General features: G+C 54.0%; 1 protein-coding gene across 1 annotated transcript in view; it reads left to right on the plus strand.

The window, feature by feature from the left end:
- Nucleotides 1-13,543, plus strand: part of ATOH8 (atonal bHLH transcription factor 8) — a 32,017-nt gene that overhangs the window by 1,569 nt on the left and 16,905 nt on the right. Inside the window, exon 2 of the mRNA XM_030311027.1 lies at nt 8,149-8,340. Within this exon, the coding sequence (XP_030166887.1) occupies nt 8,149-8,340 (192 nt within the window). The remainder of the gene's footprint in view (nt 1-8,148; nt 8,341-13,543) is intronic.

The raw sequence follows: 13,543 nt of genomic DNA on the forward strand, positions 1-13,543 counted from the left end.
GGGCACTGCCCTTACCAGCGTCCTCTGGGGGGGGGGGATGAGTGATGAAAAACATTTGTTAGAGAATTACTCTTAGAGGGGAGGGGCAGTTTCGCAATTACACTTTAAACAAGACTGGGACTGCCCTGGGGTTCTAGACTTCTCATTTTCGTAGAAAGAAGGGAGATCTTAGAAGAGGGTAGTAAGTGCCCCCTGCCCCTAGCCCCCAGCCCCACAGGGCATGGGGAAGGATTAGGGGTGGATGGGACTGGTTTAGATGTTCAGGTTTTTTGCTTACTCTATAGCTGATTTCTTGTGTGACTCCAAGAAAGTAACTCAGCCTCTCTCTTTAGCCAACAACAAAGCGTCTTAGAAAACATGATCTTCTTTCTGGATCCCACTCTCTTCTTCCTCCTGCGGGCGGAGTAGACAGGGACATGTGTCCATCCATTGGAAGGGAATTGAGCTCCTGGGAGAAAAGAGGCTCTACGACTTGAGCCAAAGTGTCTTGCTTGGGCTTGGGTAAGATGCTTGGTCAGTGAGGTGGCCAGCCACATGGGTTGGGACCCTGGGCAGTGGGCCCAGTGGAACATTCAGGCTTATTCTTGGACAGCAGCTCTGTGTCTGAATGCCTGCAGAGGGTGGCAGCCTGTAGAGTGTCCTACAACCCACCCCAAGGATGGAAGGATGACAGAAGTGCAGAAAGATGCCTGTCCACTTGCTCCCCTTGCAACTAGGGAAACCTCCCAGACTGGGGAGGCCACGTGCCTAGAGCATCACAGCCGGTGAGTAGCAGGGCAGGGCTGTCACCTAGGTCCCTTTGGCTGCCAGTTCAAGGCCCCTTTTGCCTCGTTCATTTCTGAGAAAGTATTCATGGTCTCTGTGTACTCAACTACATCTCATTCACCCAGTGGCTTTAACTTCTTTCAATAATATTCCATCTTGTTTGATCTTAACATCCTGGCAGGTTGAATTAGCCCATTCAATGGAATGGAAAACTGAGGCCTGGAGAAGGAAGGAAGGAGACTTGTCCAAGATCACCTAGTGGGTAAAGGCAGATGACAGCAGTTTCTGGAATGACTGCCTGGACAAATGCTTTCCACCGTGCCATCTTTGTATCAGTGTCAAGTTTATTAACAATCAGAAGCTGGTTCACACGTGGCTGAGTCAGAGATGAGATTATTTAAGTCCTGGTCCCTTTTTGCTTCTACCCTTCTTGTGGAGAAGTTCTACATAAAAAGGACAGATTCAGGGACATACCTATGGCTATGTCATGATCATTACACGTGCCTAAGAGCACACACAAATACACGGTCACAGAGGTGCCTGCTCCTGTTCGTTCTCTCCTTGCTCAGACCGTTCTGTCCCTTCCCCAGAATGCTGCTGGGCCATAGGGGGCATCTGCCTATTGTCTGGGAGGAAAGGAAATATGGCAAGGGCACTCATGGTCTCAGAGCCAGGGGCTGAGGCCACACCCACCATGGCATCCATCTGATGGAGAAAGCCCTGTGTCCCGAAGGAGCTCCTTCCTCCTCTGGGCCTCAGCCCCCACCTGTAAAAGGTGCACACATCCACATCCCAATCCAGATACTCCAGTCCACACAAGCTGTCGCTCTGGTTTGACTGTTTGAAATGGGCCCTTGGCAAAGGAGGGAAAGGAAGGAGGATGGTTTTGCCTGAAAGGAGGGCTTGGCCATCATAGCACCGAGATCAGTTCTGGGACGGTGGCTCTAATCTGGGGTCTTGTTTCCCTGAGCAGCTTCCTGGTATGGCTAAAAGAGCACTGGATGAGGAGTTCAGAGGCCTCCTCTGGGTTTGAATCATGCCTCTGCTGCATGCTTTCTGTGTGATCATGGAAAGTCACTTCCCCTTCCTGAGCTTTAGTCGCTAAAGCTGGAAAATGGTGATAAGGCTCCCCCCAACACCTCCCCATAGCTTCTTTGCAAAGAGCAAATGAAGAAAGGAATGGGGCTGTAGGAGGAATGAACAATCCTTGAGCATTTATAGTGTCCTCAGTGCCAAGCAAAGCCTTGAGAAATAAGTGGAAATAAATATTCTATAATCATTTTATTTTATTTAAAATTTTTAATGTTTATTCATTTTTGAGAGAGAGAGAGAGAGAGAGAGAGAGAGACTGAGACAGAGTGTGAGTGGGGGAGGGGCAGAGAGAGAGAGGGAGACACAGAATCTGAAGCAGGCTCCAGGCTCTGAGCTGTCAGCACAGAGCCTGATGTGGGACTCGAACTCACGAACCACGGGATCATGACCTGAGCCGAAGTCAGACACTTAACCCACTGAGCCACCCGGATACCCCTGTAATCATTTTAATAACAATGATAGAAGCTACCATTTATCAGACGTTTACTTTGGGTAGAGCACCAGGCTAAGCATATTATGTGTGTTAGTTCGTTTAATGAAATAGGTATATTATCCTCTCCCCATTTCACAGATAGTGAAACTGAGGTTCAGAGAGCTTATGTGAGTTGGCCGAGGTCGCAGCCTTTTGCCACCACGTGGGGCCTTGCGGGTTTTGTACTGCACATCTCCTTGGCGAACAGTCTTTAGATTTGTGTGTGTTGGTGCCTTCTTGGCATGGTGTAGGCACAGCCTGTGTAGCTGTGTTCCACTGTCACTGTAGGGCCGGGATTCAGATCAGAGTCAGTGAGTCACTCCAGTGCCCAGGCTTTTAAGAGCTCTGCTTCTCAGGCTTTTGAATGCCCCGGAGCTGTCCACCCTCAGCACCAGGAAGCCTCCTGTTTGGTCCAACGCACTCTGCTCTTAACCAGAAGGGGAAGTGGGGGCAGCTGCTTGGCCAAGGAAGTGCAGGTGGGGAGAGGCCCTCTGGTCTTGGTGGGGGGTTGTGTGGGGCAGATGGTCAGGCCACAGCACATGCCACCAGCCCAGCTGCGTAGGGCCCTCCCTGCCGCCTCATGTGAAGGCCATGTGTGCACAGCTGGGCCTGGCCCGTGTGCAGGGCTGCTCGGGGCCAGGTGGGAGGGGGTCAGAAGGAAAGCCTGGCCTTGCTGGGTGAGTGAGGGGAGAGGCCCGAGTTCTGGCCTCAGCCTCCTGGCAGAACACTGGGACATCTGGTGTGAGTGCAGATTTCCTCTCTCCCCTCAAAAGCCCCTCAGCCTCGATGGAGGAACGGTAACCTGACAGGGCCGAGGCCTGGGGTGGTGGTGAGGAGCCCTCAGGGCCTGCTGAGGTACCTCTTCATGAGCGGGGGGCCAAGCAAGTTGGGCCTGGGGCCCCTACCCTGCTGTCTCCCAGGGGATCCTCACCGAGTGAACTCAGGGTGGACCATGAGGGGGCATTGGGATGGTGCCTCCAGCCCTATACCTCCCTTAGCCCCTACCCAATAGGATGCCGGGGGCTGTGACCCCACAGCAGCCAGTGCGTACCTCCTCAGGGAATGGGGGGCAGGCCAGCTTTGGGGACTCCATCCACATGGTTGAGGGGTGACAGAGGGCTTTACTGTGCCCCCTCATGACCACAGTCACCAGAGTGGCTGTTTATTGAGCCTCATTGCACTGGGTGAAGTGCCTTACCTGAGCCTGTTGCACATCTCTGCTGTCACCTTCCCATTTTACAGATGAGAACACTTATAGAGAGGTTAAGCGAGTGACCAGGACTTGTACCCAGGTCTGTCTTGCCCTGGGGTCATGGCTCTTAACTACTAAGAGCCAGGTTCTCAGGGTCCAGCCTCACGGCTGTGTGGAAAGGGGATTTTCGAGAACCTATTTCGGTAGAACTTGACAAGGACCTCGCACGGCCCTGCACCAAGTGGCTTCACCCCAGGCAGCCGGCACCCACTGAGCGATTAGAGAATAGTTTCAAATGCAGTCAGGGGCTCAGCTGTGTGCCATGACATGGTGATATTGGAGCTCGGTGGGTCCGGGAGTCCCGATGGGCTACCAGGAGGGCATCCTGGGCTGGGTCTGAAGAGGGGAGGGCTTTGAGGACTTTCCCGCATGGGCTGGTAGGTTCTGGACTTTGTTTCTCTGTAGTAACTTCCTATATTTGCCTGCTGGGCTCCCACTGTGAGGTAGTGGGTATTCTGATGATCATTTTGTTGGTGAGGAAACTGAGGTCCTTTACGGTTATGGAACTACCTAAGGTCACATTGGATGGCCAGGAATAGAGCCAGGTCCTCAGGCTCCCAGGCCAGTGCCCTTCCCACCGTCTCCTGCTTTCCAGAGCCAGGAGAGAGTCTGGCTTGGGGTAGGTGGGATGGAATGTTTGCAGGGGCATAGGGGACCTTGTGAAAATCCCCACCCCTGGTCCTCTGAAGCTTGAAAATCCTGATGGAGTGAGCACGGGGCAGGTCCCTTACTTTGCTGGAAGTTGGGCAATCTGTCAGGAATTGAAGCCAAGTGACCTTGCTGTCTCCTGTGCCCTGTGTCCTCTGACCAGGGTCACAGACAGCTGCTGAAGGGTTCCCCTGCAGGTGGTGGGGTCGCTGGTAATGCACAAAGGCTAAGGTCCCATGGGATTATCAGTCCAGAACTCTCCATCCCCAGCTCAGAAGGGCAGACTGCCGGTGCCCTGACCTTTGGCTATAAAGGCTCATCCAAATCCTCAAGCAGTTGCTTCCAGCTCATTGGAAGGAGCCCAGCTGAGGCATCAAATGCTTCTCTGTAAAGTGGAAGTGATCATTTCTACCTCACTTTTTAAACATAAATATAGGCATTGTATTAAAACTATAGATAAATAAAGTTTAAAGATAAATATAGGCACTGTATCAAAAATACCCTTAGTAGATCACAGTAAACAGCAAGAGGTGGCCCAGTCCCCACAATCATGTGGAGTCCCCAGGCCTTGTCATCCCCACTCTCCAGGTGAGGGAACTGAGGCTCAGAGAGGTGAAGGCACTTGTCCAGAGTCACACTACTGCTAAGTGTCTGTGATTCAGACCAGCTCTTTCCACCCTACCTCCACCTTCCAGAACTAGGACCTGCTGCTAGACTCTTACTTTGTAGGAGCCAGGCCAGGCCAGGCCAGGCCAGGGTGCTTCTGAACGGGGCTCTGGGGCTTAAAAATTCCAGGAGGGTCTGGAATTAACCAGTGGGCTGAGGAACACCTCCCTCCAGGGGAGGGGAGGAGGAGGAGGAGTGAGCTGTCCAAAAGGTGCCCTTGGTGTCCCATATATGACCACCTGTGGTGGAGGGATCCTGGGGAGCTCAGTGGCCATGTACCTTCCTTGGGTACTAGATAGACAAGCTCCTGGCTTAGCTTAAGCTCTTAGCTGAGTGAACTGTGGTCCAATACGTCACTTTTCTGTTTCTTCATGTGCAGATGGGATAACCATCTTTATTTGGGGGAGGGTTTTAAAGGGGGGACAAACAACCTGTGAATTGCTCCCATAGTACCAGATATACAACCAGAGCTTGATGGATAGTTTCCTTGTCAGATGTGGATTTTGAAAGAAGCAATGGGACAGAGTGACAAAACTGGCCCCAAGCCTGGCACAGGAGCCCCTAGGTTGGCCTTGACCTCATCTGTTGCTCTGTAATCCTGCAGTGACCCTGGATCCCCACATGCGGCTCCTTCCTGAGATCCCTACTCCCCACTGGCAGGAAAGCCCCTCTGTTCAGGGGCCAAGAGTTCAGTGAGCTGGGTAACTCCCGGTGTGGCTCCTGGGTGAAAACAGCAGCAGGGACCTGTGTCACAGAGCTGTGCTCAGTGCCCCAGGGCCTCTGCCAGATAGGCACTCCCTCCTAGGGTGCAGAGGAGCCAGAGGTGCTGGGCTGGCTTTTGAGATCCCCCCTCCCTGCCTCCCAGGATCCTTTCTGTCCCACAGACCTTGTTTATTTGTTCAGGCTGATAAAGCAGGATTCTCTGGACTCTGGCTGGGAACAGGCAAAGTGCATTGTTCTGCTGGCCTTTCTTGGCTTTTCTTGGATGGGTTTGGAGCCCCAGCCAGGGCTGGGCATGGGAGGTGGGAAGGGGGAGCGCACAGGAGTTGGCATGCTGTCTGTCACCAAGTGGGTCCTCCTTCAGTTTCCCAGCTTGGTGAGGGGCAACTCCTTGGCTGCTGGAGGATTTCAAAAGGAGACAGCAAACCTCGCCTCTGACGTGGGTGCCATTTCAGGACCCCAAGTAGTGGGGGAGCGGGGCGATGAGCCGGCCTTGTGTCCTGGCTTCCGGCCTCTTGCTCCTCACCTGCTCTGGGGCCCCTCTTTGGAGACGTCCTGCAGTAATAACTCACCGACTTGTATCAGGCCTTCCTCTGTGGAATGTACCCGTCATCTCACTTAACCCTACCGTGCTGCAAGGGCAGTCCCGGGAGCATCTGAAGAGGAAACCCAGGCTTGGAAAGGTGATGTCACTCACCCTGGTGAGAGCTAGAGTCAGGAGTTGAACCCAGATGACCAAAAGGTACGTGTGCTTCAGCTCTACCCTCAATAGCTAATCTTCATCCTCCGAGAGAGGGAAGGGTTTTGAACCCATTTCTAAACATTCTGGAGACACCTGGGGAACATGGAGGTAGATCAGTCATTTATTTATTCATTCATTCCCTCATTCAACAAATGCCCTTGTTTATGGCCTTGACCTGTGCTAGGTCCTGCAGACATGGCCCTTCCTCCAACGGCTCACAGGAAGACGGGCCATTAAATTAGTTGCGATGATTGTGAATTAAGGACAGTTGGGGGGCTACTAGAGCACCGTTAAGGGCAGGTGCCCCCTCCTGCACTCTGCCCCTTGCCCCCTGGCTTAGGGTTGGGTGGGGAAGGTCAGAGAGAGCTCCTGGGCAAGGTGAGGTTTCAAGTGAGATCAAAATAGATGATGTATTTAGAGTCCCCATCTGAGTGACTGTCTTCTTCATGCTTTCTCCATCTCTGCACCAGTGACAGTTTGGGCCAGGCAATTCTGTGTGGTGGGGGCCTTTTAGGCCCCTGTGCACTGCAGGCTGTCTAGCAGCAACCCTGGCCTCTCCCCAGTGGGAGCCAGTTGCACCTCCCCTCCATTGCTCCCCAAGATGGACAGTTAGGCGTGTCTTGCAGACATTGCGAACAGTCCCCCGAGGGACGGAATCATCCCCTGTTGAGAACCATTGGCCCAGAACAGTGCCTGGCAGATGGGGGATACTCACCAAATACTTGCTGAATGGATGTGCCGGGGTGACCCAGTCTATGGCATGGGGTTGATCAGTACCAGCGGCGGTGGTAGGGATGGATGCTGGGTATAGATCCTGGAGAGCCAGAGGGCAGAGGAGACCAGAGCCCTGGTTGCTGGGTCAGCACGTTTCAGCCATTTAGGTGAACGGTGTGCATCAGAGGGGCAGTCGGCTGTACCGGTTAGCACCGGTCACATGGGCCTTGTAGTATCGCCTGCACGTCACCGCGCAGAACTCAGCTGTAGTCTGCGTTGCCTTTTGCTCACACAGGACAATGTTAAAAAGGTAGAGGCTCCATCGCTTCACACCGTACACACCCGTGTGCAATTAGTGAGTGTGTACTTGGCGATGAGTCACTGACAAGCATGTCTGGTTGGGGCTGTATTTATTGTGTACCTGTTGTATGCCCAGCAGCACTTAGGGTCCAGAGGGCATCAAGAAAAAGAGAAAAGAAAAAGAAAACCATGCATATGTGTGCCCTCCCAGCTAAGCACTTGCGTTTGACCCAGGACCCTGGGTACCTAATTCCATTATGACATTGTAACGTAACTCTTGAGCGTGAGTTCTCCGAAGCCAGGAATCAAGTTATTGTTCAGAGTTGGACCCCCAAGCTCCCAGCAAAACAAGTGTCACTGCATGAGTGAATGAATGGAACGTGGGAGCTGACAAATGTGTCCGTTCTCTCTGAGAGACTCCTTAGGGAGGGTGGGGGACAGAGCTCTGTCACGGCGGGAGCTCATATGCTTCATTCCTATTGCCTCGTGGGCATGAGCTGAGCCTCAGTTTCTTCTACTACAAAGTGGGAATGTGGATGCCTCCCGGAGTTTGTGAGTGGATGAGTTGAGATGTATGCGTGGAAAACAGCAGGTGCTTTGAAAATAAACTCTGCATTAGGGGATTAGACAGGCCACCTCTGTTGCCCAGCCGTCCCCTCTCAGGCGGTGGGATGTCACTGTGAGGGGCCCCACGCCGGCCTGGCCGGGGTGCCCTGCTGGGCCTAGCTCAGTACAGAGACCCCCGGCAGCCCCTCCTGATGCCTTCTCAACCCACAGGTGCCGTGTTACTCATATGGGCAGAAGCTGTCCAAACTGGCCATCCTGAGGATTGCCTGTAACTACATCCTGTCCCTGGCGCGGCTGGCTGACCTTGACTACAGTGCCGACCACAGCAACCTCAGCTTCTCCGAGTGTGTGCAGCGCTGCACCCGCACCCTGCAGGCCGAGGGACGTGCCAAGAAGCGTAAGGTATGTGCCAGCCACTCGGGCAGCAGCCTCCGGAGGGGGATGGGAGAGGTGGGAAGAGAAATCGGGGCACCCCACGCTCACCGAGGCTTCTAAGGGGGCCAGCGAGATCAGCCTCTTAGAGGTTTGCTGGGGGTTGCTCCGCCTTCGGAGCTTCTCACGCCCCTGGGATTATGGGGGTGACTCTACTGGTCATGGGCCTGGTGGGTACCTTGGACAGTCACCCTGGGCCTCTGGGCCTGGGTTTGCTCATTTGCTCACTTACTGCGGAAGATGGTGTGTCTGAAGCTCTTTCTGGTTTTATGTATTCTGGTGCTGGTTTGCTCACGTGGCCCCTAATAAATTTATATTAGAATGAGATCCTCTGAGCAGGGTGACAGCCCAGGAGAGCCCTTTGGCACGTTTTGGGAGTGTGACTTGGCCTGTGGATTACCTGAGGCCGTATATTAAGGCGGGTGATATTTGTAATTCGTTTATTCATTGTGGAGAGATTTGCCGACCCCACCCATGTACAAAGCGTGCTGGGCAGGGGCTATAAAAGTGACAGGCATGTGGCCCCAGGCCCCATGAAGCTCACAGCATGGTCAGAGTGACCCTTCTGCCAGTAGATATGGATGGTACAGGGTGGTCTCAGAGGTCTCTGCTGAGGGCCGTGGAAGGCCAGGCAGAGGAGGGACAGGTTACCTCTCCCGCCCAACGTGGTTTGAAAGGGCATCTTAGTGTAAGTGGTATTTGATCTGGGACCAGAAGGATGACCAAGAGTTCGCCAGGAAGATGAAACATGGAAGAGCATCCGAGACCGAGGGAACAGCCTGTACAGAGCTTGGTGTGTTTAGAGAAATATGTGCAGGAGGAAAGGTGGTGGGCACAGCTGTGGTCCCTGAATGGCCTGTGCTTCCAGCCTTTCCATTTGGGGGTCAGTGCCAGGCAGTGCCGGGCAAAGCTGTGGCGACCCTCTGGATGCCTGTTCCTGGGAGGCTAGGGGAAGAGACACAGAGGGTGGGACCCAGGCTGTGTCCATGAGGAGGGTGGAGGCTGTGAGAGACGCCTGGCTCCCCTGGGCATCCAGGGATGGGGAAGGTGGGGGAACCCGGTGGCTGGCATCCTCCCTCCTTCCTGCTGCCTCCTTCTTCCTTCCTGACCTGCCTCTCCCTCTTGTCCCTGACATTCCTTCTCCGGCCCCCCTTTCCATCAGGCTCCTCTCTGGGTTCTCCCAGCGGCCTCTGGGCCCTGAGCCAGGGAGGCCCCCCCTAGACTCTCCTGCCTCCACCAAGGAGGGCCAGGCACGTCCTCACCGCCAGCCACTGCTGCAGTAATTGTACGTTGCATTCCTGGGAGTGATTTAACATGGACCAGTTAGATGAAATCCTCATCAAGTGGGTGAGAGAGGAAGCGCCACTGGCTGCTGGCAGGGCGGCTTTCCTCTGGAAAGTGACACGGGTAAATTAAGGGCGTGATTGATGGCTCCATGCAGGGCTCTGTGACAAAGGAGGTTTGTAAACTCTGGGTGAACTTCCCGTGGCATTCGGGCGGTCCCGAGGTGTGGATGGGCAGGGTGGTCAGGCGCCTTTTGCTCCAAATCCACCCCTCATCCCCTCACCTGCCCCCCAAAGTCCCCCCATGCAGCAAGACAGTGCTGAGGCCCCCTCTCTTCCCTGTTCCTTGATTGGAGCAGACCACGTCCTGGGCTGGGGAGGACAGCAGGGGAGTGGGGTCAAGATGAGCCCCAGCAGAGATGAGCTTTTGGCTTCCCCTAAAATCACTTCAAATCTAAGACACCTTAGAGGCCATCTGGTCCAACTTCCCATTGTCCAGATTGGGAGACTGAGGTGGCAGACGGCAGTTCAGAGCAACAAAGAACGCTGAGTTCACAGTCACCTAACAGCTGTGTCTGTGTCATCTTGGACCCATTTCTTAACCTCTTCGAGCCTCAGTTCTCTCACTGATAAATGGGCACAGTGGGAGCATCATCAGTGATTTCTCAGGCCCTTTCCAGCCTGTGTGTCCACACAGAGGTCTTGCCTCACCTCAGAAGGGCATGGGGCTGCTTGCAACACACATCCCATCCTCCTAACTGTCCCCAGGCTGCTATCTCCCAAGGGCTATGCCTACACAGTCAGCTCTGCTGAGAGGACTTAGACAGATAGGGTCCTGGAGTTGCCGGGACATCTGAGGACTTCTCCAGCCCCAGCATTCTGCCCTGGCAGGTAGGGGGTTCACAGCACCACCCCATTTCTGTGATCTGTGCTTCCCTGCCTCTCTGTCACCAGGCAGGTGAGGTGAGTTCTGAGATGTCCTTCCTCAGGGATGGTCTCTAGTGACCTGCCCAGTGGCCCTGAGTGGCTGGGGCAGGCCACCTTTTTGTTAACCAGAATGAAGGAGACCGGTATCCCTGGAAATTCACTTGATCATTCACTCATTCATTCATTCATTCATTCACTCAGTGTTCATTGAGCATGTGCAGTGAGTTCCATCCACACTGAGACTTGACCCTCCATAATCCCTGTACACAGAGTATATGGATTTGGGGCTCAGATCAAGCCTCTGTACCCCTCCCCTGTGGCCACTGAGGATTTGGGGATGGGAGTGAGCCAAGCTTAAATCCTAATGAGAGAGATAAAAAGTAAAGAAGGGAACAAACTAGAAAACATGTGCCAATGTAAGTGGCTCAAAGGAAGTCCTCTATAAACAGCTGCTGTGATGGCAGTGACCCTCACCGGTATGACTGATAGCATCTTTAGCCAGCTGTCCCACTTGATGGCTCCCTCACACAGTTCATGTGTCCCCAAGAGGCCGGGCGACCCCTTCTCAGGATGCCTCCTTGAGAGATTGTACACCGTGTCATCTGAGATCCCTTGTAGCGCTAATGAGCTGCCTTGCCCACCCGCCAGACCTGTGTTAAGAATGGGATTGAATCTGAATTCAGTGCTCCCCACCCCAAGTCCCAGGTGCATCCTTTTGCCTCACCTCAGCCCTTCCCTACCAGGGGTGGGAGATCGGTGTCCCTTGACCGGTGGGTCTTCTGTCTCTGGTCCTCATGGGACACAACCCTGAGGTTTCGGAGCCTTGTTTGGAAGCCCCTGTTGTGCGGTGAGGCCTGTGTCAGCCGGTGAGGCCTCCCAGCCCAGAGATGGTGGGGAGGAGTGGATGGGCCCTGGAGAACGCAGTTCTGACTCTGGCTGTAGCTGGAGATAATGCACGTTAAGCACCTGGCTTTGGGCCATGTTTCTGCAGCTCCTGTTTTTAAAGCAGCAACTCCTGGGAGCTTTGGAGGAGGAGGGGGAGGGAGAGGTGGAGGAGGAGGAGGAGGAGGAGGAAGAAGAGCAGCAAGACTGTTTCACACCTGGGCCGGGTGGGCCTTGCCAGACCTGCAGAATAGGAAAGGACCAATTTCCCACAATCGAGGACGCCCCTTACCAGCGCCTTTAACCTACTGAGTAATAATAATAATGGTAATAACGACAGCTACTAACACTGAAGGCATGGTTTAAACGCTAGTGCTAAATGGCCAGTAAGTCCGTGCCCTCAAGTTGCTTGCAGGCTGTTTGGGGATGGGGAGAGAGAAAACGTCATGATGCACCGAGTTAAGGGCTGTCCCAGAAGCCTGGGCAGCGGTTAGGGACCCCCAGGGCTGTGCCAGATGGAGGGAGGCTGGCTCTGCAAGACTGGAGGTTGCTCCTAACGCGTTGGGTGATCTGGGCCGGAGGAAGCCCTGAAGCTGATGCAGCTCCATCACACTTATGTCTTCCCTCTTTTCCTGCTGCTTTTTAGGCGGGGGAGGCTTTTCTTGGTGATGGCAGGTCCCAGGGTGACCTGCTCCTTTTCGGAAGAACATCTTGTGTGCAGACTTCTGTAGCTTTGGTGCTGGGGACAAGCGGAGGTGGTGCGTTGGTTTTGGGTTGGGGGTCCATGGGAGCCAAGGGTGTTTCGAGGGGCCCTTTACTGACTGGCTGAGCCCAGAGCCTTATGTGGACTGTACCCAAGCCCCGGAGCATGTGGCCCAGTCTTAAGAGCTCCTGCTCTGGCTGGACCCAACTGCTGGTGTGCCTGGCCTCCTGTGTCCCTAGAGTATCCGCCAAGGGGCACAGCCCTGGCTCCGTCCCCATTGCATGTACATAGTCATCTGCACTGGGGCCTCAGTGTCCACTTCTCTGAGGCGAGTTGTCACCAGAAGTGATTTCTGAGGCCCTTTCTGGTTGGGCTTTCTGAGCTGAGGTCACCTCAGCCCCTTTTTCTGTCTGAATGACTAAACGTGGTACTCTTACTTTCCCTGTGCCCTGCATGGGCATCTTACACAGACCTGAAAGTTTCTCATAGGGACTGCTGGGTCTCCAGTGCATTGTGTCCCGGGAACACCGGTAATACCTGATGTTCTTAGAGCCTGGACTACGTGTCGGGCATGGTGCTTAGATCTTGTGATGTATCGACTCGTGACTCTTTCTGCCAAGCCTGATGCTGTCCCATTACACAGATAATGAAGCTGAGGTCCAGAGACCTAAGGAACTTGACCAAGGTCCCTTAGCCAGTCAGAGAGGGGTGCAGCAGCCCTACCCTTCCCTGTTCTGCCTCCCACATGGAAGTGGGTGTGTGAGAGGAGGTTCTATTTCCAAATCCTACCGGCCAAGTTACTGAGTTAAATACCATTTGCCTTCAAAGCCCATAGAGTCCATCTATGCTGGGAAAAAAGGGGGGTGGGTGGGAAACCACCATCAAATTCCCTTCTAGTCATAAAAATGGATGCAATTTATTTTTTCTGGCATTCCAATTACATAGACGTTTGTCGCCAGCTGTTTGCTCTAACAGAGTGTTCTCTCAGCTGCCGTTTCTCCTCTCACATTTGACATCATTAGTCCACAAGTCTGGCAGGGACTGGGTTGGAGGGATCATTGGCTGGGGAGCTTCACAGGTGAGCTCAGAGCCAGCTTTCCCCGGAAGGAAGGCAGAAGTCGGCCCTCTGATGTTCCCCGGGTGGTCCCAGGGTGGGGTGGAGGCTGGCGCTGCTTTACTCTCTGCTTTCACGCACTCTTCACCCGCCTCCTGTCCCCTTTTCCAAATTGCTCTGCTCCTGACATGCACCCTTCTCCCCAGCATGCTGTCCACGAGTGAAAACTTGGCATCTTGGGCACAGCGAGAAAGAACCAACCACTCATGGTCAGAAGGTCACAGAGACATGGGAAGACCCCGCTGAGGCTCTAAAGGATCACCC

The sequence above is a fragment of the Lynx canadensis genome, chromosome A3 (genome assembly GCF_007474595.2).
Source record: "Lynx canadensis isolate LIC74 chromosome A3, mLynCan4.pri.v2, whole genome shotgun sequence".
NCBI classification, from domain to species: Eukaryota; Metazoa; Chordata; class Mammalia; order Carnivora; family Felidae; genus Lynx; species Lynx canadensis.